This window comes from Mustela lutreola, chromosome 5, assembly GCF_030435805.1.
Source record: "Mustela lutreola isolate mMusLut2 chromosome 5, mMusLut2.pri, whole genome shotgun sequence".
NCBI lineage: Eukaryota > Metazoa > Chordata > Mammalia > Carnivora > Mustelidae > Mustela > Mustela lutreola.
Genome location: NC_081294.1, coordinates 131,535,747 through 131,561,188, shown reverse-complemented (window position 1 = coordinate 131,561,188; position 25,442 = coordinate 131,535,747). Strand labels below are relative to the sequence as shown.

At 35.8% G+C, this 25,442-nt stretch overlaps 1 protein-coding gene across 2 annotated transcripts in view; it reads left to right on the top strand.

Annotated features, from left to right (window-relative positions):
- The window catches only part of FBXL17 (F-box and leucine rich repeat protein 17), a 508,942-nt gene that overhangs the window by 153,197 nt on the left and 330,303 nt on the right, over nt 1-25,442 (top strand). For both annotated transcript variants that reach the window (XM_059175615.1, XM_059175614.1), the window contains exon 5: nt 11,176-11,283. In XM_059175615.1, coding sequence (XP_059031598.1) covers nt 11,176-11,283 — 108 coding nt within the window. The remainder of the gene's footprint in view (nt 1-11,175; nt 11,284-25,442) is intronic.

Here is a 25,442-nt window from a genome sequence, read left to right as displayed (position 1 = left end):
GATAAAAAAAGAAATCGTACCTGCCCATTTATTTCACCGAGTGAGTATACAAATGTGTATGTGTACTAGAAAATACTGTGTAAATATTATTGCTAAATACACCTATGGTTATTACATTAGTAGATTGCCTTTAGATTCACCCTTCTGTTAATTAAAGAGTAAGCAATGCAGAATAGACTAATTCTTCTGTTTTATTTTGATTATCCAAATATTGAATTTCAATAAACTAAAGGAGTATTAGTCAAAGAAACTTGGTCAGCAAATTGCAAGAAAGTGGTTCAGTTATACCCAGCCTATCATAGATCTTTTTAATAGGGACAAATATCTCTGCCATTAGTTCTGGACCAATGTCTTTGCCTTTCACAATACTTTTAATGCATAACTTATAAATCTCTTTTTATCAGCCAATCTGACTTTTCCAGACCCAGACTAACATTAAGCAAGATAGAATGAGCAAAAATCAGGGAAGGTCAAATAAGCAATCAAATGATCAGATTCTCATTGGACGCTAATGGAATTCTAGACTTTTAGAAAATGATTAGTTATGAATTTCAATGCCCTTGTTGACAAAGGGTCAGTTTTTATAAAATTATGGTAAAATCTTAATGAGATTTTTAAATCATTGTGTTGGATTATTATCTCCATAAAAACTCTACATAGTTCATATTAAGTCTTACATGAACATTTTTGCTGAAATGATAATGGCATTATGGCTATGATTTTAAAAAGAGCCTTATCTTTTAGAGATATACTAAAATATTTGCTGATAAATGTGATGTTTCATTAGTGGATGGGGCTATTGGTGAAACAAGGTTGGCCATGAATTAGCAGTTATTGAAACTAGGTATTTGGCAAATGGTTTATGTTACTATTTTGTCTTTTATTATATATTTTTGAAATATTTTATAGTAAGCTGAATGAGGGGAGGTGGGTAGGGGGATGGGTAAAATAGGTGAAGGGGATTAAGGGGATTAAAAGATACAAACTTCCAGTTATAAAATAAAAAAGTCACGAAGGTGAAAAGCAGAGCATAAGGATTTTAGTAATTATATTGTTTAATGTGGTACGTGACAGGACTACATTTATCATGGTGAGACTTGGATATATAGAATTGTCGAATCACTGTGTTGTATTACACTTGAAACTGATATAACATTGTATGTCAACTATACTTCAATAATTAAAAAAAGCTAAAAAATTAAATTTCAGTGCTTTGTGCTTCTGATTTACTAAAGGAAACAACTATATCATGCTAATTTAAAGTCAGAGTTGTATTAGTAAATATGAGGTCTTGAATAATCCTTGTTTTTCTCATGATATACAAAATCAATACTTATTATATCTCTCTACTGGAAAGATAGCAGGCATGTAATTAAGACTTAGCTTCAGATGCTTGGGCAAAATCTTATTTGTAATAATTAAGTATAAATTTTAGTCATATTTTTTGGTCTCATTCCCTGTGAACCATATTAGTATGGCATATATAGAATGTAATAAATCAATGACTCTATTAATAAAGTGATCACACTTGCATCAGATGTTAAACATTTGTCCTCCTCACTTAATTGTAAACTCCATGAAGGCTGTCTGTATGTCTTAATCATTGAGTGGTGCACAGTATATGGCACATAGCAAGGACTCAGTAAGTATTATTGTCTGATCATGGTTTAAAAGAAAATGATGTTTAAATAATCTGCCTTTGGATTTCTTTTAAAATTCTATTAAAGGTATGAATTTTTATTAAATGAAGAGCACAGTGGTGAAGGTCTGACTGAAATGATTTCTAAAGCAAAACTTTACTGAGTGTTTGGTCTCCATAATTCGGTATTTCTTGTTATGTAACAATTGTCATTGTGTGTGTGTGTGTGTGTGTGTGTGTGTGTGTGTGCGTGTGTTTGCAATACTGTTTCACAGAAGAAGGCTTTCTTATCCACTAATTGGGAAAGATAGAATACAGAAAATGAAAATGAAAGATTTTTTGGGTAGATTTTCAAGATTTGATGAACAAATGGAGAAATTTTTATTGTGTTCCATTTTCAAAGGTCCTATAAGTATAATGTGTATTTACTGGGAATTTAAATAAAATTTATTCCATTTGAGATTTTTATCATCATAGTACTTGACATACTGTTCGTCAGTTGTCAGGTGTGAGTACTTACTGATTCTGATGTGTGGCTAGACGTAACCAAGCTAACCCATGTTGTATACTAATGTTCCCTAGGGGGCATGGACTCTGTTGTGGTCATAGCCTTCTGGGCAGCTTCTTTAAGCCCAAAATATCCATTTGGCTGGTCCTGTGTATAGCTGCTGGACTTTGCAGAACAGCTTTGCCTTCATCACCCTTCTCTTAGTGCCTTTAATGAATGGCTCCTTAGTCATGGGCCTGCATTATGTTTTAGCCCCACAATTCTTATATTACCATTAAAACAGTTTCCTTCATTATCAAGTCATACCTGTTCTGCCTGCTTTTGGCCCTTCATGATCTGGTTATGTCTTCAACCTGGGTTTCAAATCTAGTCAGAAGACTTTGGTAAACTGAACTGAACTAAACTGGGATGCAATGTACAGACTGAAATATTCCCAGGAATCTCTCTGGTGTTGTGGGAGCTAGACCTGTTCTTATCCAGCCTTTAGCTTCTGCTCATAGAGGTAGGGACTGTATCTTATATTCATACTGCTTTAGTATTTAACATGAGGTAGTATGACTGTAGTAGGTACTCAAATATTTGTTGATTTAAAGGGATTTAGGAAACTCAGCAACCTTGAGTGAAATAAGCCCTTCATTAAATACACTATAAATATTCCTTTGTTTATTTTAAAAAGATAGTGCTGATTAAGTAGAGGGGTAGTCATTTACTACTGGGGTCACTTTCCTTCTGCTTTCTTAAACCCATAATCCATTCAGACAGTTACTACCAAATAGTTCCTCACACAACCAAACTACTCCAACTGTCTCCTGCCTGGCATCCATATAGCTTTTCTTGTCTGGTGAATCTTACTAAACTGGAACACATGGAATGTTTTGCCCTTTGTTTATAATGCTCAGTTAGAACCCAATCTAAGCAGATTGCTTTATGTTGACTTTATTTTGCATTCAGAAGACGAGGGCACCCCACAGGTCCACTGACCACTTTGGCTATAAGAGATGAAAAAAATGAGCAAAGGTTAGCATTCCTTCTGAAAAAGTCCTAGGAAGTAGACTGTCTTTAATCCCTGTTGCTCTTTTTTTCTGGAGGTAGAAAGAAGGCCTTGAATGAGTTCTGAGGTCTCGAGTGAGATTTGCTAGCTATGCTGCTAATTCCCCCACATTAGTTTTACCATCTACTCCAGAATTGAAGGCTGCTCTCACTTTCTTTGAAAACTCCGTCCTTAGCTTCATGATAACATTTATCTTATTCTTTGATTCTTGGTACAAATAAGATGGACAATTCACATTTTCTTGGCATTAGAAGGATTTGTTGTTTTTCAATACTCAACTGAGAAGCCATTAACATGCATCAAAACAGTACTTCATTTATTCATTCATTTTTATTTTTAGAGCTGCTGTGGTATGCCAGGTTCTGTGCCCAACAGTGGGGATAGAGTAGTAAATGGGATAGATGGGGAGACCAACTGGAATTTAAGGAAACAAAACCAATGATCATAGTGGGGGGAAAAGAGAGAGGAAAACCAAGAAACAGACTCTTAACTACAGAGAACAAACTGATGGTTAGCAGGAGGGAAGATGGTGGGAGGATGGGTTAAATAGGGGATGGGAATTAAGGAATGCACTCGTGATGAGTACTGGATGATGCAGGTAAGTGTTAAATCACTAAACTGTACACCTGAAACTAATATTATACTTTATGTTAAGTAAAATCTTTAAAAAGAGACCCCCCAAATAGGACTGTTTCTGGAATGATTCTGTAAGAATCATTAAGAAAACTTATTTAAAGTATGTATCGCTGGGTCCTGGATGACTAGGTTTCAGGTGAAGTCTAAGAAAAATAAACTTTTTAAAAAGTTTTTTGAGCAAGGTCAAGAAATAGTTTTATATTAGTACACTCATGTACATGCTTGAATGCCAGCAGTATAAACATGTTCAAAGGTTGCTCCACCTTTTTAGAATTAATACTACAAAGTCCTTTCATTCCCAGATATCCGAAAAGGAGGGATCTCTTCTCCCATATTCCAAGGAAACTTTTAAGTGTTAAAATAAGAATAAGATTGCATCTCTTCATTTAGAATCCTGAAATTTCTATAAAAGCTTCTCCCATCCTTATTTTTTTTGTTCTTTTTTAAAATTTTAATTCTTTCTAGATGAAGGCATTTTCTTGGATTACCAATTTTATTTCTGTGACTGTATAATTCACTACTATTAATCCTGCTTCTTCAACACTTCTGAATTAGATTATCCAATGTTCTCCTATGCTTCCCTCTTTTGGGAGGGTTCTCAGGATATAGAAGACTATCACAGTGTTGGCACCATACCTATTTTATTTGCAGAGATGAAATAAGTAGTCAAGGGTAGAACTTCTCTTAGAAAACTCTTTGAAAAGTAGAGCCATTGTTCCTTGACCCCTGCTACTCTGTTTCTTTGGGCCGAAGGGAAGGCCTTGAATTTGCTCTTGCATTTGAGTGAGATTAGCACCATGAAATAAATCAAAACCTATGTTGTATAAGGTAAAGAACTTGAGTTTCAAAACCTTAAAGAATGAAGTTTAAGCTCCACATTTTTGACACCTTTTAGTTGTGTAATTTTGGGGAAGTCAGGTCTCTAATAGGGTTATGTTGGTCACCTATGAAATGGAAATAGCCATGCCTCTTACAGTTGTAATGAAGATTCCAAATGATGCAGAGACAGGACTTAAGGTTGGCGTAGGATAAGGCCTTAATAAATACAGCCATTTTTATCCTAGCTGTTTTATCACCTACTCCCTCTTCAACTTTGGCTACTAGTACCCCAAATCTTTACCAAATATGAGCTGTGTGCAGAGATTGAATACATAGTCCAAAATCACATTTATAAACAGCTACTCTCCAAGCAAATTAGTGACCCTGTACTGCTCATCTTCTGCTTTCTCTTCCAGCCAAGAGTTTTTTAGTCATATATAGCCATCTCCACCATAGTGACTATTACACTTCTCCCCGATATTAGAATTTTTTTTTTTAAGATTTTTTATTTATTTATTTGATAGAGATGACAAGTAGGCAGAGAGACAGGCAGAGAGACAGGAGGAAGCAGGCTCTCCAAGGAGCAGAGAGCCCGATGCGGGGCTCGATCCCAGGACCCCGGGATCATGACCTGAGCCGAAGGCAGAGGCTTTAATCCACTGAGCCACCCAGGCGCCCCCGGTATTAGAATTTTATAGACCATTATTTCTACCTCCTGAAAATGTTTCTCTCTTGTCCCCATGTTAGATTTCATAAAAAAAGATAATCTGATTCAGTGCAGCTCCCAGGAGTTTGTGAACAATAGCTTCCTCTTCCTTTCTGCCCCCTGCAGTATTGGTTTTCATTTGCTTCTACGTTAGCCACTGGAGAAGGCCCCCTTAAGATTCACAAACTGAAACTCTACTAGAATCTTTGTGCATGTTTGTATTATTTAGGCTTTTAATGGTTCTCTCAACCTTGAAGACACAACAGACAATCCTTACCACCAATGCTTTTGTCTTTGTGACACTAAATGTATCTGCACCCTCCTTTGCAGATGTAAAAGTGTGGCTTTTGAATGCCAATTTAGGGATATGATCCTTCTGTACCTCTGCCATGTAAAGAGATAACACTATTGAATTTGAGGCTCATCTTCCTCTTTCCATCACAACTTTGACTAAGAGATCAAAATTTTCTTTGCAAGCTGATCTCATTCTTTCCTTCTTTTATGATGTTTCTTTCTAAAACCTGAGCTACATTTCTGTTTGCCTATAAATTATTGTCTGCTGCCTGGTTTTCCCACAGTCTGTGAGCAAATATGATCCTCCAGGGCCAACCATACCAGGCTGGAGTTTTGTTTTGTTTTTATTTGACCATATATGACTTTTATATGCCATATATGATGGCCATATATGACTAAAAAACTCTTGGCTAGAAGAGAAAGAGCAGAAGATGAGCAGTACAGGGTCACTAATTTTGCTTGGAGAGTAGCTGTTTATAAATGTGATTTTGGACTATGTATTCAATCTCTGCACACAGCTCATACTCATGTTTGGGTTTGTTTTGTTTTGGTTTTTTCCCCTAAGAGGCTCCATGCCTAGGGTGGAGACCAACTTGCCGCTCGAACTCAGGACTGTGAGACTCAACAGACCGAGCCACCCAGGCATTCCCCAAGCTGGAGCTTTTTAACATTCCTCCATAGGATACGGTTTTTTAAACAAATGGTGCTAGGACAATTGGATGTTTGTCTGAAAAAAAAAAAAAGAATATCACCTTTGCACTACTTACAAAAATTAACTCGTAGAGGACCATAGACCTAAATGTTAGAGCTAAAATAAGCCTACCATTAAGAAAATGAAAAGACAAGGCACAGAGTGGAAAAAAATATTTATGAAACAAATATCTGATAAAGGACTTTGTATCCAGAGTATATAAAGAGCTCTTACAACTTAAGAAGACAACCCAGTTTTTAGGACATGTAAAAAATGAAACTTACATGACTCAGAAATTCTGCTTCTAGATATTTATCTGAGAGAAATGAAAATATATGTCCATACAAAGTATTGCATGTGGATGACCACAGCAGCATTATTTATTAAAGCTCAAACTGGAGACAATTCCAATATTTATCCTCTGGTGAACAGATAAACAAAAGGTATTGTCGCTATATAATGGAATTCTGCTCAGCAATAAAATGAGCCAACAACTGATACATGTAGCAGCAAAGATGAACCTCCAAAACACTATGCTAGTGAAAGAAGCTAGAAACAAAAGACTGCTTATGGTATAATTCTTTTCATATGGAATTTCTAGAAAAGGCAAACATACAGCGACAGAAAGCGGGTCACCGTTTTGCCTGGGAGGGGAGCTGTGATTAACTGCATATGGGCAAAACGGATAAAGGGGATTTTGGAAGTGGTGTAATGGAAGCAGTTTAAACTTGGATTGTGGTGATGGTTGCACAGCTATATAAGTTACTAAAATTCAATGAATTATGCCTTCAAATGGGTGAATTTTTATGGTATATAAATTATAATTCAATAAGGCTGTTTTAAAAATTCCCCATAGTGCTTGGGTTATGAGATAGCTCCCAGTTTTTTGCTTCCTTATGTCCCCAAGAAGACAACATAGTCCCTTGTCTCTTCAGCAGTATTTCTCAAGCTTCTGCTGCATATGAATCACCTTGGGGGTGCCTGGCTAGCTTAGTCCGTGAAGCATGAGACTCTTGATCTTAGGGTTATAAATTTGAGCCCTACATTGCGTGTAGAGATTACTTATTTAAAAAAATCATCTGGGGGCGCCTGGGTGGCTCAGTGGGTTAAGCCGCTGCCTTCGGCTCAGGTCATGATCTCAGAGTCCTGGGATCGAGTCCCGCATCGGGCTCTCTGCTCAGCAGGGAACCTGCTTCCTCCTCTCTCTCTGCCTTCCTCTCTGCCTACTTGTGATCTCTTTCTGTCGAATAAATAAATAAAATCTTTAAAAAAAAATCATCTGCGGATCTTAGTAAGAATGCAGATTAAGAATCAGTAGGTCTGTGGTGAGGTCTGAGATTTTGCATTTTTTTTTTTTTAAGATTTTATTTATTTATTTGACAGAGAGAGATCACAAGTAGGCAGAGACGCAGGCAGAGAGAGAGAGAGGAGGAAGCAGGCTCCCTGCTGAGCAGAGAGCCCGATGCGGGACTGGATCCCAGGACCCTGAGAACATGACCTGAGCCGAAGGCAGCGGCTTAACCCACTGAGCCACCCAGGCGCCCTGAGATTTTGCATTTTTAACAAGCCCCAAGTGATGCCATTGCTGTTGGTTTGAGGACTGCACTTTGAATGAAAGGCCTTGAAACTCTTCATAACCCAGGCTGCACATTAGGCTCTCTTGGGGAGCTTTCAGAATAAAACTGATACAGTTCTCTGCCAGAAATTAAATCGGGAAGCTCTTCAGGTGATTCTGATGTATAGTCCAGGCTGAGAAACTTAACAAAATGGGATTCTTTTTACCATAATGAGTCAATAATAAACTTCTATGTTTCCCTCACTCTGATCCCACAGTTTAGCCCATAACCTAGAGCCCCCAAATTATGATCAGTATTTCTTGGAATAAGTAGGAGAGTAAGCTAGCATACTTTGACCATACTTTTTTTTTGAAATTATTTTCTTACACATGACAACCCCTTAGTCCTGGCTAAGAATTAGAATACTAAAGAATGGAGAACATGTGGTTGTTATGATGATAATAGCTAAGATGTATTGGGCAATTAAAATGTACCTTGCACTGTTCAAAACATTTTACATGCATTATCTACCCTCATATTTTACCCTGTGAGCTAGGTACTATTATTTTGTCTGTCATATAGAAGGAAAAAAGTGCAGAGTGATGAAAGGACTTGCTTAAAAGCACACAGCTAATAAGTAGCCCACCAGGGATTTGAAAAGAGGCAGTCAGGCTGCAGGGTCTCAGAGAAGCTGACACTCACCAGTACCTGCATTTTGTAATCAATACTTATTTTTGCCAGACGTTTAGCCTCCCATTTCTAACTGATCTTCTATCCTTGGGAATGGAACCAGACCCCACCCAAATCTTCGAGGCCCTTTTATTAGTCTCTTAAAACACACTCAAGCCTACGAGTGTTTCTATACCCCCAAGAACTAACTCAGTTTTACTTGACTTCTAGGACTTCGTTGATACTGGAATCTCCCTCTGAGCTCCCTTATTCTGATTGCATGAGCTGAATGAGAAAGACTGGCAAACCAAATTTGTAATACCCTTTTTTCTTCTCTGTGAAAGATTTAACACCTTATACCTGAGCTTTCTTGTGTCCTTAATCCTTATTGGAGTTCCTCTTCCTTCCTTGAAGATGGATACAGGAAAGGCTAGATGTTAGATTGAAATTGTGCAGGGTATTTAACAAACTGATAGCATGTATTAACCTCTGTTAGCCCCCACCCCCTTTAAAAAAAAAAAAATAGAAATTGGTTTCCATTGAGGCTTTAGGCAATTTTAGTGCCTGAAACATTCTTTGTTAACATAATGTTTTTAGAAGGCTGAGTGTCAGGAAGGCCCATTTTTAATTTATCAATGGCATCCTTAGTCTTAATATGCTAAAGCATACTTTACTTTTGAGGGCAGAATTAATCTTTTATCAGATGTACCATGGATGCTGTTGGTTTCATTATTTTAGGAAAATGTTCTTGTGATTGTTTTAGAATTGATGCTACCCACATACCTTTATTTTTCAATATCTATTCAGAATAGATAAGGAAGATACAAGGAGGCACCCATAATAAAGCTAATGCAAAGGAGAATTGTCGCTGCTATTTGATAAACTAACAAAGGTGTTTAACTTGTTGCTATCATCTTGACTGTGAAGAAAGTGAATCTGAAATTAAGCCTATGGTAGAAAATATTGGGACCTTCTTTTATAAATTACCCTTTGTAGAATAGTGAAGAAAATTTTATTATAATTAACGAAGATAATTTTATACATTGAAATTTTCCCAGAGGTGGTGTTGGGAGTAGGGAAAAAAAGGAATTTCACTCTGCCCTTTGTTTAAAGCAGGGCCAGGCAGAAATGTCAAAGGCTGTCAAGGTAACTTCTTTGCAACACTGGGATCTCAAGCTTTCAAACACCTACAGTCTTTTTAAAAATACAGAAGTTTTAGCCTCACCCTTTTTGGTTCTAAGGTTTTAATGAACTCCTCAGGGGATTCTAATATGCATTACATTAGTCAGGGTTCTTTCGAGAAACAGAATCTGTATGAGGGTATATGTGTGTGTTTCTATAGAGAGATTATTGTAAGGAATTGGCTCAAACATTTATAGAAGCCAAGGAATTCCACAATCTGAGGTCGCAATCTGGAGACACAGGAAAGTTGACGATATAGTTCTAATCTGGGTCTAAAGGCATAAGGACCAGTAGAGCCAACAGTGTAAGTTCCAGTCCAAGTTTGAATCTGAAGGTAGGAGACTGATGTCTCAGCTTGAAGGTAGTCAGATAGAGAAAGAGCAAGAGAGAGAGAGAGAGCGAGCGAGCAAATTCTCCCTTACTCAATTTTTTTGTCCTATTCATACCTCACTCAAATGGATTGGATGAGGCCCACTCACATTGGGGAGGACAGTCTGCTTTACTCAGTTTACCATTTCAAATGGTCATCTTATCAGAAATATCCTCACAGACATACCCAAGAATACTCTTTAATCAAATATTTGGGCACCCCATGGTATAGTCAAGTTGACATATAGAATTAACCTCCAACCACCCAAATTTAAAGAATTTGAAGCAGCGAGGGGCAAAAATCAGATTCCTTGGAAGAAACACTTGAAGGGAGAAAACTTATAAAGAGACTGTTGTTGCATTTTAGGGACCAGTTATATAATTTGCATTATAAAAAAAAGTTCAGACTTGGCAAATCCTTAGAGACTGAAAGTTGCCATGGGTTGAGGGTAAGGGGTGGGAGAGGGAAGGGTCTACTATTGGACATGGGGTTTCTTTTGGGGGTGATGAGCATGTTCTGGAATTAGACATTGGTGATGATTGCATAACCTGTGGATATGCTACAAACCACTGAACTGTACCTTTTGAAAGGGTGAATTTTATAGTATGAGAATTATATATCAGTAGGAAATCTATACATTGAGAGAGATTGGATAGGAAGAAGTGATAGTAGAGAGAGACATTGGCATCTTTGAGATGTTTTCTATGAAGAAGTAAATAAAAAGGGGGGGGGTGATAGAGAAAAAGGGACATAAGACGAAGGAAGAATATTTTTTAACTGCAGGAGAGGGGTCCCTGGCTGGCTCAGTCAGAAGAGCATGAGACTCATGATCTTGAGGTTGTGAGTTTGAGTCCCATGTTGGGTGTAGAGCTTAAACATAAACTTAAAAAAACTCACAGGGGATATTGCTGCATGTTTGTATACAGATTCAAATGCTCCAATGGAAAGGGAAATATTAATGATACAAGGTACGGCAGAGGGAATTTGCAGGAGCCAGATCCTTAAACTGACTGGAACACCACCTTAAATAATGTTCTTCACGTCTCTTCCCTAGGTGACAGACCAGTCGGTGAAAGCATTTGCTGAGCACTGTCCTGAACTTCAGTACGTTGGCTTCATGGGTTGTTCAGTTACTTCTAAAGGAGTCATTCACCTTACCAAGGTAGGTGCCATGGCTCCATCTCCTTAGTGTTTCTTTCTTTCTTCTTCTTCTTTTTTTTTTTTTTAAAGAGATTTTATTTATTTATTTGAGAGAGAGACAGAGAAAGAGCATGAGCACGAGTGGTGGGGTGGGCAGAGGTGAGGGAGAGGTAGAAGCAGACTGCTGGCTAAACAGGCAGCCCTGTGATGCGGGGCTCAATCTAGGGCCCTGAGATCTTGACCTGAGCTGAAGGCAGATGCTTAACCAACTGAGCCACCCAGGTGCCCCTTCCTTAGTGTTTCCTTCATTCATATCAGTGCCCTAGCATTGTTGAATGTACTTGAGTGAGGAATAGTCAGACCATTACAGAAGTGTACTAGGGTTTGATAGTTAAAATCAGTTTAAAGCAACAGTACCAAGCTTAGCTTTTCTTAAATGGGACACTCATTTAAACAAGAAGCTTACTTTTTTGCTTTTTTATTGCTAATGACTATGAAATATATGCATTAAAAATTATTTAAACATTAACTTATTGCATTTAGAATATATTTTGGTTAAGGTTTTAATTGCTTACATATAATTAGGTCCTCTGAGCATTTGGCTTTTAAGAAGTGCATATGGCCAGTGCATATGATTAAGCTGAACATGAAAGGTGAAAAGAGAGGTAAATCTGTGTCAGAAATTAACCTTCTAGTTCAAAGAGTTCACTTTTATACCAAATATATGAAATCTTACATTTTAGCAATGATGACAATGCCACTTCCTTTGTAACCTCTCACTTATGTGCCATCTTCACTCCAGAGCTTTAAAATAATTAGGACTAAATTCTTACGTGTGTGTAATGTAATGGAAAACTGGCTATTATAAAATTTATCCGTGTATTATCTGAGATTTGTCACTGAATAGATTTTAACTGTCCCATATAGTACTTAGGAGAATGGGTATGAATCTTGCCATTCATACTTAATAGCTGAGTAACCTTTTCATTCACCCTTTCCTCATTTCATTACTATTAGGCAACTGCTGTGTTAATAGCACAATGTTGAAATAAAACAGGTGAGATCCCAGGTCTCTTTGGGTTTGGTCTCTTCAGGTCTCTTTAAGCTTACGGTTTAATGGGAGATAATCTTAGTCTTTCCTTTCTAGGAAAAGAGCAAATGATTGTGAATTACTTAGGACTCTGGTGAAAAAACAAAATCAAAAACCAACACACACACACACACACACACACACACACACACACACACCAAACCAAAAGACAAAACAAAACAAAACAAAACAATGAACTCTGGCAGTAAGGCACAGTGGTTAGGAGCCTGGGCTCTATTGTTAGCTTGAGTTTGGATCGTGGCTCTGGCACTTATTAACTAAGTGGAGAAATTATTTTTCAGGGTATTAATTGAAATAATATATGCAAGGTCCTTGCCTCAGTATGGAGATTGCAGTAAATGCTAAGTAAATGTTAGCTGCTAGTACTAAAATGCATTTTGTGATATCTAAGTTGCTGAAAAGTCAGAGCAAGATTTGAGGAAAAAATAGCAAATCACTGTTTTGGTCTAGTGTGTCTGAAACATCCTATGATTTTTCTTGTCTCTAGTGATTGATAATTGATGAGCTTTAATTGTATTTTGAGGATCAGAGCCTAAAACTACTGGAAAAGAAAAGCACGTTAGTCTCAATTATTGTTCTTCCAGAATATCTTAGTGTAACCAGGACCATACATAACCATAATTTTTAGTCATTTCCTATAATCTTGGCCTGAACATCTTGGTGGATGACGTTTTTCTAGTCACATCTAATGTTGTTTATAGTGTAGAGTAGAAATGCCTTTGGATGAACAGATTGTGCACAACAAGTGTTATAATGACCATATGTGGAATTTTTATGATCACTTGAAACTGTACTCATTAAAGACAAAACAAGACTTATTAGATCAGTAAGTGCTTCCCTGAGCATTCTGAGATGGCCAAAAATTATGGTACACTGATACTTAAAAGATCAGATTAACTCCCTGTAACAAAATAGCAGCTATAGCAAATGGCAAATGTCTGTGTTGGAAGGCTCAAATTACTGAGAATGTCCTTCTGAAGATGATAGGCCAGAACTGGTGGTTTGGACTGCCAGTAGTCTGAATCTACTGGATTAATATCAAAGCTGGTCCACAAACTTTTGAGAAACATCTTTGTTGCTCAACAAAGTCTTTTGCTTTGATGAGAAGACTGGTTTGTGGCATAGTATTGCTTAGTTTCCTGGAATCAAGTGAAGGCAAGGTAACATTTTAAGCATGCATAGCTTCTATAAAGCTGTTTTAATTGTTTCATCTTTTGAAAATTAGGAGAACTCAGGATTTACTAAAATGAAAGCTTTTTTTGTTAAAATATTTGCATTCTGATAGTTTTCATACTATGATATTACACAAAATATAATTTACATTTTCAAAATGTTTATTAATATATAAATGCTCCTGGGAAACTGTGTTATCCTTATTATCATCATGGTTTGTTATTTTTAAGTAAGTGATTACAGAGATGTGAGATAGAGAGTATTGAGAGCTAGTGGTCTAAAGCTGTTTAATTTTATATGGTTTAGAAATTCTCTCCAAGATACTACTTTTCTAAGTCTTGGGCTCTCAGTTTGCTAAAAGGCAAATGGTATAAAATCTCCATGCCTTAGTTTCCTGTCAATAAAGAGATATGCCTGAATTAGATGATCTCTTTCTAGAGTTATTTGTAGCCAGAAGAATCTACACATTTAAGAATCATTGACCTGGAAGGGACTATGCGGGGCTCTCCCTGAAACTAAGAAATGTCAAGTCTTTAGTAATTTAGAAAGAAAAATTAGGGATTTGTGACAGCTCAGATTGTTACACCAAGGGCAAGAATTCAGAAGATTGGGAATAGGTGGAAGAATGTTGATATCCTATAACTATGGTTCCTTGGGCCTAATTTTACTTTGATGTGCTCAGCATTGGCTAGACTCTTATTCACTATGCAATATTTACTGATGACACACCTTTAGTCTTCAGAGGAATTCTGCTAATATTAAACAATATTGGAGTAAGAACTCTTCCTCCTGGGCCCCTATGACTGTAAATTAGAGTCCAGAAATAGCTAAGATTTAATGCACCCAAGTTGAGAAGATAATGTCAGTTTCACTAGATTGTGTTTGGAAACTTTAGATCCATATTTAGGAAGCAATACTAAGAACTTTCAAGGTCTCCATTTAACAGTTGAGAACGTTATGACTTGTTATTTGTGATAGTTGAGTCTTCTCCAACACAGATGTGTTTGTTTTTTTCACTGCAGTTGTACCTATTTATAAATAAAAAATATTTCTATCTTGGTCTCCCTCCTATATTTTAAAAATGGATTCAACAAATGCAAATATGTAATCAACCCCTTATATTTAGACTGTAGTGCCTCAGTATCATTTGCCACTAAAGGAACTAGTAGAAACATGTCAAAAAGACCAAAACGAACATGAAGTGGTTCCCACTGGGCTAGGTTGGCATACTTTGAGCATTGAGAAGGGAAATGACTGCAGTGGATTAAAGCAAATCAAATGTATAAAAATTGTGGATTCATAATGATATATTAAAAAAAATCCCTGTATTTCTTTTTCCAACTAAGATGGTGTAATAGGGACTAGATTTACTCTTTTCCCTGAAACATCCCCCAAAACTAGATAAAATACATGAAACAGTAGTCTTTTAAAAAAAATTATTTATTTATTTGACAGAGATCACAAGTAGACAGAGAGATAGAGAGGAGGAGGCAGGCTCCCTGCTTTAACACACTGGATTTCAGACAACTAAGGATAGTGATCCCTGAGATATTGAGAAGCAAGAGCAGTCCTATGACTACCTCCATCTAATGTATAGAAGGAAGTTCCGGTTTGTAGCACAAGGAGGGTAACGCAGACAAAACTCAGCAGACACTCTTGAGTTGAGACAAAACAAAGTCCAGGAGACCAAGACAGCCAAAGTTCGGAGAACAGAGTATTGGAGTGGAGAGAAGTCCATTGAGAACTATGTAGGAAATCCCAGAGGTCTTTAGATTGATCTCCTTTGAGCACCCAATTCTAAATAACCCAAGAGTAGTGAAGAAATCAAGAGATAATAACAAGTATTTTGAACTGAATGAGAATGAAAACAAAGTAGTGACGATTTAATGTGATGCTGCTAAAATACACTTTATGTAAAATTAATAGCACTTAGCACCTATATAAGAAAAAGGGGAGATCTCAAATTAGTGACTTTCTACTTCATGAACTTCTACCTTCTGAAACTTAAGGAAAAAGAGCAAACTAAACTCAAAGTAAGCAGAGGCAAGGAAGTAATAAAGATTGAAGGGAAGTCAATGAAATGGAAAACAAGAATAAAAGAAAAAATTATTAAAACCAAAAGCTGGTTCTATGATAAAATAGATAAAATTGATAAATTTCTATTTAGACTAATTAAGAAAAGGAAAAAGAGAGAGAGAGAGAGAAAGAAAAAGAAGACACGACTTGCCAATATCACAAGAGAACTATGGGTTCTACAGATATAAAAAGGATAAGGGAATATTATACATGTTTATGCCTAGAAATTTAAAAAAAAACAGATGAAATGAAAAATTTGTTTGAAAGACACAGACACCAAAAAAAAAAAAATAAAGAAAGAAAGACACAGATACCAAAACTCACTCAAGAAGAAGTACATAACCTGAATACCCCTATATCTCTTTAAAAAATTACATTTATATTTAAAAACCTTCCCTCCAATGGGTTATAGGACATGGGGTTTTATTACCTTATTCTCATTACCCTTATTTACATTTGAAAATTTCCATAATGATAAAAATAGCTTTTTAGGGGTCAAAAAATTAAAAATGTTGATATTAAACATGATAAAATCATACTATTCAATATCATACTTTTAAGAATGTATAATATTGGAAATTTTTAAGATAATAATGTATATTAACATATAATATTAATTTAAAAATCAGTTGAATAATGGACTTATGGAAACTCAAATGTCAATGTGGCAATTTATTTTCATCTGTAGTTAGAGCACAAACTACAGAAATGCTGTGGGTTCATGAATTTAATGCCACAAATTCACTGTGAGTTTACATCAAATCAGTTCAAATGATTTTAATCATTAAAAAAATATATTTTATTTATTTGAGAGAGAGAGAGTGCAGAAGCATGGGTGGGGGGGTAGAAGGAGAGAGGGAGAAGCAGGCTCCCTGAAATCTTGACCTAAGCCAAAAGTAGATGCTTAACAGACTGAGCCATCCAGGTGCCCCCAAATGATTTTATTTATTTTTATTTATTTATTTTTTAAAAAGATTTTATTTATGTATTTGACAGAGAGACACATGCTTCCTACTGAGCAGGGAGCCGGATGTGGGGCTCCATCCCAGGATCCTGGGATCATGACCTGAGCCAATGGCACATGCTTAAGGACTGAGCCACCCCAGCACCCCACCCCCAAATTATTTTAATCTTTTATTAGATCTTATTTTAAATGACTACTAAGTAAGATAGAGAAGAATATTTGATCAAAAGTTCATTTTTATTTTGTGACATATAAAAATTCATATTTGCCATAACTTAGAGGTCAATGTATTTTTTTAGATTGCTGATATATTTTTAAGGTTGTGAGTGTTAATAATAATATTTTAAAATATGAATAATATAATAAGACTATGAAATATTACAAAGCATTAGTCAGTTAATAATATTAACTCTGATGCTACATTAGATCTTATTGTTGCTTTATTCAATTTAAAATCATGATCTGAATTTTTAGGCTATGTCACGTGTGGGTTTGGTTGAAATTTTTGATGTTTGTTTGTTTCTGTTTTTAAACAGAATTTTTTTGGAAAGTTTAACAGACAACTAAACAAAATGCCCAAACTTCTGATATTTTCTTGGACCACAATCATATTTAAAGAACTTAAAAAAAAAACCCACTTATTTTTAAAGTGCTTATGGTTGAAAGTATGAAATGTTTTCTAAAGGAAAACAAAATTGATTCTTTTTCAGGCAATTTAACATAAGTAACTGAAAGAATGTTCATTCATGCAACTAACTCAATTTTTTTCTTCCTTTTCTTATGTATCCAGAGACTAGAAATGAAAGATGACCTTTCTTGCCTTTTAAATTTCTAAGCAACTGATCAGTTTAGAATGCTTTATTCTAAAGGAAGAACATATTATTTTGCTACTTTAGAGGTGATATTGGTGTTTAGTCATATATTATAATTTCGTTTGTTTCTAAGTAATTATAGTACTTGAATGTTATTTTGAGATTGGAAAAAATACATGTTCTTAAATTCATTCAGCTTTAAAATATTTCATAGCGAGTATGAGCCAGTGAGTATTATGAAGGGGTGTTTGTTGGATGACCATGCTTTTGGTTCCTTTTAGCTGTTCAGAGCTTAAGAGTTAGGCCCAAAATCTGAATGTTGAGAGTATAGGCAATGATTATCTAGTTCTGGCATGATCCATTAATCGATTTTTTTTTTTTTTTAGAAGTTTTGCAATGGACAGTAACCACTTATTTCTGTCATCAAAGCTAAGGGCATGACTACTGATTATATGACTGTGGGCAAATCACCAAATTTCTTTGCCTCAGTTTCCTCATCTATAAAATAAGAATAAAAATAATAGCATCATCCTACATCTAGGGTTGTAGAGGAAGAGTGCTTGGAAAGTTACTAAGGATGTAGTTGAAAAATAACTAAAGTAATAAAAATGTTCATCTTGGTGTACAAAAGTCCCCTATAACTCTTTAGTCCTAATTTGCTCCTATTCTTTCATTAAAATAAAAATGTACAATAATTTTTGTGAAAATAAATCTTATTTAAAATATTTGTGACCTTTCTTTCTACCTGAGTGCCAGTGCTAAACCTCAAGATTAATGACTGTGAGTCAGCTCTTCGTTGTTTTGTTTTGTTTTCCTTTTCCTGCTGAGTCCCTTAAGGGTTATTTAATGATTTAAGTTCATGCACTGAACAACTAAAATAGTATTTTTAATAAAATCATTTTAAGTAACTTCTACTATAGCAATATACTGAATTGGGTGAATATACTGTTGTGTACCTTATTATTACTGCATGAATTAGTGACTTTGATTTTTACTTTTCTAAATTAGTATAAGGTCTACATAAGCTGTAGCAACATGTCACCTTTAGTTTTTCATTTTGTCAAATCAGTAATCCCTGTTCAATGAGGCTTCTCTTCTTATATTTTATAACTGTTACTCATACTCCAGTTGTAATGTATATGTGTTTCTGCTGCATTTTCATTTCAACAACTACAACGGCAGGATGTAGCAGTGTGACACTAGTAAAATGAGTGAATTCATCTTCCAAATGATTCAGTTTGTGAGAGTCCTAACAAGTATAAGGAATAAATGAGTTTCTTTGTTGTATCTATCCTTTGATAAAATGGTTGCTTCAGGCTTTAGTATAAATATATAATATAAAATGAGGAAAGTTGGCAGTCTTTTTGAAAGGACCTTTCTTGGATCTTGGCTTTTATATTTTAAATATTATTTTACTTTGCTTATATTATCCCCATTTCACTCCTTGAATTTTTATCACACACTTATTATTCCTAAATTGTGGTTTTGCTGCAAATATCCTTATAAAAAAGGATTTCAACTTTATTTATCTGGTCTCTAACACATGAGGTCAGTCTTTATCTAAGAAAGATTAAGAGATGTTGCTTTCATGCTTTCTTAGACTTTCAAATTCGTTCACACTGATTCGTGAGAGAAATTTTATTTAGGGACCAGTGTGAGTCTACTTTGCTTAGTCTTGTGGCTTATACATAAATAGTGATAGTAGACACTGATGAGGCCCTGACAGAACAGACTTCCCGAATTAGAGAAAATATATTTGGGGACTAATGAGAATAAACTATAATGAAACTTAATGAGGAAATATATTACTGAGAAAAAATAAAGTAAGCAGCTCTCATTTATTAATTTAAAATGAATATTTATTGAGAATTAGAGCGAAATAGGATCCAAATTGATTTAAGGGACATATTCAATTATATAAAACCATTGATAGTTGTATTCAGTTAATAGTTTTGAATGATTATACAATGTTTAACAGTGTCTTATTTTTAATTAATTTAGCTACCTACTTAAGTACTGTTTTCACTGCACCTGGGCAGGTCTTGTCAGCCCCAGAGAAGTGCCTGTGTATGAACGTATTTTATATTCATTCACACACACACTTAAACACAGTACACACCCACACTATGTCAATCATTAGTCATTACTCAGAACCCAAATAGTCAGATTTTTCTTTACAATTTTGTGTAACACTCTGCGATGTTTGTAATGAAGATCTAAAGGGGCTCCTGGATACTGAAAGGAAGATAAATTATGTTGTGTCTTTCTTGTGGTCACATTCTTGGACAATAGGGAATTCATTTCCATAGTAACTCTCTGTTAGTCAAAAGCTGATTTATTTATGTGACAGTAGGGGTGTGTGTTCTGAAATCTTAGCTTGAATCCTCAATAGTTAACCAGAATTTGGGCCTTACATAGTATTACTCATTATTTTCCACAATAACTTTTGTAATGAAGTTTGGTTCTGAGCTCCCTTTTCTCCAGACACACTGGCCCAATAATAGAGGCCAGTAGAGTCCATTGACCGAAGGCAGTTGAGCTCCTCACATGTTTGCTCTCCAGCCCAGAGGTATCACAGGCATTTACACAAAAGCTGTTGATCACACTGTATTTACAAAACCTTTTGGAGCATAGCTGCTTCCCTACTGTAGACTTCCCTTCCATTGATTATATCCTAGTGGGATGATTGGCCATCAACATTTTTTTTTTCCTCCAAAAGAAAGCTTCCCACTGGAACTTTCTCTGTTATATTCACTAGAGGATATTCTTGGTTATTATGTTTGATCAGAGGTACTTTTTCAACAGCAATTGGCTATCAATCTTGGATCTTTAAAAATTAAATAATACCCTTGTGCCTGAGAAAGCAGGGCAAGTGATGACTCTTAGAGCTTTCATCTGGCTTGAAGAAGAAAACAAAGCTGGTTAGCACCCTGTGTTTCTCAAGAAAGTTGCAGGAATACTCTGGCATAATTATACTTCTGAGTTGTTATAAAAAACTCCCATTAGATTGACTGCGTTGTTTTTATTGTTGGAAACCAGATCCCCCTTTCCCCTTCTTTCCGTTTGCTTTGTTCTGATCCTAGGTTTGTTAGCCTCAGATCCTTTTTTCTCTCTAATTTCTGCATTGTTGGGGGCTTCATTCTCCAGGCTGCATTTAGTGGGAGGCAGCCAGGCCGAAGGGAGGGAAAAACTAGGGTATTTCTCTCCCTCCCTTTCTGTCTCAGGTAATTTACTGGCAACAGCTTTATATTCTCCCATGGTTCTAGCCCTGGATGGATCCTCTGCAGCTCCAGCTTCTATTGAATGGCCATAGCTTGTCGGTTCCAGTAACACGGGCTTTCTTTTGTCCCTCCAGTCTTGGGGTGTATAGTCTTCCTGTGGTTGTGAAATCTCTGGCTTATACTGGCCTCTCCAGTTGTTCTTCTCAGCCTCTGCATCACTGGAATAACCAATTTCCTTAATGAAATTCCCTACATGTAATTTAATGAATACTTATAGTGGTTTCTGTTTTCCTGTTTAGACCCTAATATATCTCTCTGCATCATTCCAGGTTTCTTACATGAGAGCCCACTTAAGAGAATAGAACCAATATTTATTTCCTCTCAGAGCATCTTGTAGTAGTGGAGATCAAAGCACAAAGCAGAGAGTTGCACGTAATGTAAGATTTAGGTTAGTCTTGACCCTTCCTCAGACTATCCCTAGCCATACTTCTGTTATGGATCTCAATAAGCTATGGCTAGAGAGACAGGGGCAGCTCGCTATGTGACAGTAAAGAATAAGGAAGCTACAAGGTCGTGGCGAGTCCCCAAAATAGGATAGTGGGCTAGATGCTTAATTAAAGAAAGACAGTTTTTGTACATGCTCCTAGTACAAAACAAAACTTAAATGTTTCCTCGGTGCTATATCTGTAATGTCAGTTCACAGAGGCAAATGTAAAGACAAATATTTGACTAAGTAAGGCGTTGTGAATTAGTTATTTGGCTTATTGGTTATCAGTTACTAGTTAGTTTAAGTTATATCTTAGATGGTTTTGGCTGTTTAAAAATAACATGCTATCATGTCTACTTGTTTATTTTTTAATTTTTAAAAATCTTGGTCATGCTTTTTTCATTGATATGAGAAGGTATAAGTGACTCAGTACATATTATTAGGGTCAATCATAATTTGATATTTAAAATTATATGTTAGATGTACACCAGCTATTGTTTTAAATTCATCTCATTTGGTTGAAGCTTTTTACTAGTAGGTGGGCAAAATATATTGAGAGGGTAGAATTACAGATGGATATAGTTCTTTGTATCAGAAAATAGTACTTCAGTGTATAAATCAAAGTTGCAAGATTTTTGCAGTTTATTTTGGAAAAATTTGTATTATCTGTTTTAATGATAATGTAATTTCATGATCTACATTATTTAGTATCAGAGAATCTTTCCTAAAGGCTTCTTTCTGATTACCATTTCTTATTGATAACTGATACACTGCCTGTAGCATAGATAATAACCTAGAATTTAGATCATTCACTTTTAACTCTTGAGTGTGATTAGCAGAGTCAGGAACTAAAACTTACCAATTCCAAATTTAAATATATTTTAAACCAAATGCTTTTGCTTCTTGGAGTGGTTCTTACAGAACAAAGATAAAACAATTGAAATCTGATTTAGTGTTTGGAGAGTTCCTGACTTGGATTTTGAGTATACATCCTCCATGCCCTTTAAAAAGTTTGGGTCTTCTGAGATTTTTCTTACCTGGGAAAGTGTTCATTCTTTCATCGTCGTAGGTGGTTGGGGGCACTTGGATAATGCCATGAACAATTAAATCAAGTACAATGTCAGAAATGAAGAAATAGTACTTTTCCCAATCTTACATCTTGATTTATGTTGGATTCTGTGACTCCTTTCTCACTAGTAGTGATTGATTAATTTTTAGATTGTTAGTATCAGATGTGTCTTCCAACTAGACGGAATATTTGGGGTTTTATTTGGTGACTAGAGGGAGGACAGTAGGAAGAAGAGTTATATATATGTTTTGGAATATTGCTTCTCATAAAAATAGCTTAGAGGTTGAGAGGAGAGAAAGCTGCTGATGGGTGCCTAGGTTAGCCTTTTCCTCCTTGGTGACTCAGGGTGCTTCAGACCTATAGGGCAAACCAGAGAGAGAAGCTGCAGAGACCTATTGACAGAGGCTGCATGGTGTTCCTCGCGTGACAGGAAATCTTTTTCCAGGGGTATGGAAGGCCCAAAGATGGGAAGTGGCTCAGCTGGTGGTTAATCTGTGCTCCAGGGTTTTTGGTTCACACTCCCTGACACAGTACCTGGTCATAGAATAGGAAGAATCTTTTCTGAAATTAAGGTTTAGGCACTTTTTTACTCTGAGCTGTGGCTTTTAGCTGAGGCCTAGACACGAGAGTGTAAGGCAGGCTAAGAGATTTTCAGTGTGAAGGTGAGTCCCAGTTGCATATTCTAAACCAGGAAGAAAGGAAAAAAAATAGATATTTTAGAGAGTAGGTACAACATTTCTGTAATATTTCTGGAACTCCAGAAAATAAAAATATGTCAGAGTATTTTTAATTAAAAAGCATGAATGTCTTTTCTTTGTATTCCAGCTGCACACAATTAAAAATAAAGAATGGAATAATGTGGTATTTTTGCCTTCATAGTCTATGATCAAGAGGTCAGTGTACAGGTCACTTGGCTTGGATATGATAAGCTTTTGCCCTGTGCTAATGTTCAGTTTGTCCTGGGTTAAGTTTCATTTAATTTACAACTTTAAAAATTATTTGGAATGCACTTCCAAAACTTTTGACGCACTGAAGTGTGCTATACGATACTGGTGACTGAAATCGGTTCAGACTTCCATGAGCTGTCTTTTTTTATAACAGATCGCTACCTTGGTATGAGGAAATGAAAGAGAATTACACAGCCAGTCCAATGAGATGAAATAATCTCTTCTAGCTTGCATTCACATTTGACTTAATTTGCCTTTATTTTATTTAAGCTTTGATTTTTTTTTTCTTATTTAAGTGAAACAGTGTGAACATTTTATTTTTTTAATTGAGGAGAAATTCTGTCTCTTAGCTCCTGCTGGGTAAAAAAGTGACAGCACTACTTCGTGCTGCTAACTTTAAGTGCTGTTTGTAGTTTTTTCGGTGCTCCCAAAGTCTTCTGTGGAAAAAAAGAAAGGGATTTGGTGGAAAGGAAAGTCCTAGGAAGAAGTCAATTAGAGACTGCTGCCTGCCAGAGTGAGAGAGGAGGTGTGGAGCATCCATTCTGAATTAGTACACTAGCACGCAGAAATCCAATTAACAAATTCACATTTCTTTCACATTTCTGCTGCAGAAGACAGTGATTAAAATTTTGGTGAACTATTCAGAATTCTTGCCACAGACATCAAAATGTTGACAATTTATAGGCGTTTAAAAAAATTGTTCTTTATTTTAAAAACCAGCATATAAGTAGTGAACTGATTATGCTTCTTGTCCTAAAATGACCTTTAGTTGTGTGGAATGAGACCATTGTTTTTTATTATTTAATTCTCACATATTGTGAAATCTATGTTCAAATATATCACTTTTAAAAACATGGAGTTTTCGAACTATAGATCGTGCATTTGATGTGCTTAGAGGGACAGACACCTGATCTCTGGAAACTTAAATCAATGAAGTTATCTTTAAAGTTTTGGTCCTGATTTCAAATTTGCTCATTTAGCAATAAGCGGTTAATAAATGATTGATACACCTAGGACTGTGTTAGGTACTAGTGACACAAAGGTTAATAGCCATGAACCTGACCTCTAGTACCTTGCTTTTGACTCTAGTGGGAAGAACAGTCTCTAACTGATGTTCTTCTAGGCTGTGGTAGGGGAACGAGGAACAACAGTGGGTGTACAGAGGGCAGTCCCTTACTCTGACTGTGGGCATCCCAGGCGATTGTACAGAGTCGTTATGGGAGCCATTAAGGCTGAATTATGCTTTGATAGGGAATGAAGCCAGCCTGTGACTGCCCCAGGTGGCTCAGGATACTATTGTTGTTGATGCATTTTTAAATCTTTTTAGAGTCAGACTAGCTCACTATGTTATTATATTTATTACTATAGGTATGTTTGACTGCCTCTTAATCAGTTAATTATTTTATTTTATTTACTCACTGCAAATTAGAAGGCTGCTCTCATCGTACCTAAAGAATTCAACTATATTTATATATAATTAATAAGTAAATTATATAATTTATAAATAATTAAATATTTTTACAAATTTATATTTTGTATTTATAAAATATATAATTGAATATATGTATAATTTATAAAAAGGATTTAGCATATTTATATACAATTAATACTTTTATATGTTGAATTTAAAAGTATAAATGCCATTTGTGTGCTGATGACTTCCAAGTTTACTTGACATCTTTTCTTGGCTATCTAATGGGCATTGTAGACATAACATATTCAAAACCAAACTCTTTTCCTACCTGCTACCAGACCATGTTAGTTATTGGAATAATACCTTCCAGGAGTTCAAACTGAAAGCCTTATCATCACCCTTGATTCTTCTTTTTCTCTCATGCTCCATGATATATTTGTCAAAAATATTGTTGATTCTACTTTAAAATATATCCAAAATTGGATCTTCATACCACCTCCTGCTGCTATCACTGTGGTACAAGTCACTGATATTGATTGACTGGATTAATTCAGTGTAGCCTCTCTCTGTTTCCACCTTTGCTCCCATTCTAGACTCCTACAGAAGCTAGAGGATCTTTAACAAATATGTTAGATTATGTTATACTCCTAGACAGACCCCTCCAGTGCCTTCCCAAATTCCTCAGAGCAAAAGCTAAAATCCTTACTTTGTTCTAGAAGGTTTCTTATAGTCTGTCCTTCTTCACTCACCTCTTTGGCTACATCTCCTATTAGTGTTCTTTCTGTTCACACTGCCACAGCACCTCTGACTCCTCACTAATCCTCCAAAATGCTCCGACTCTTCCCATCCCAGGGCCTTTTCACTAAGTATTAACCCAGATATCCCCATGTTTTGTGTGCTCTCTCAC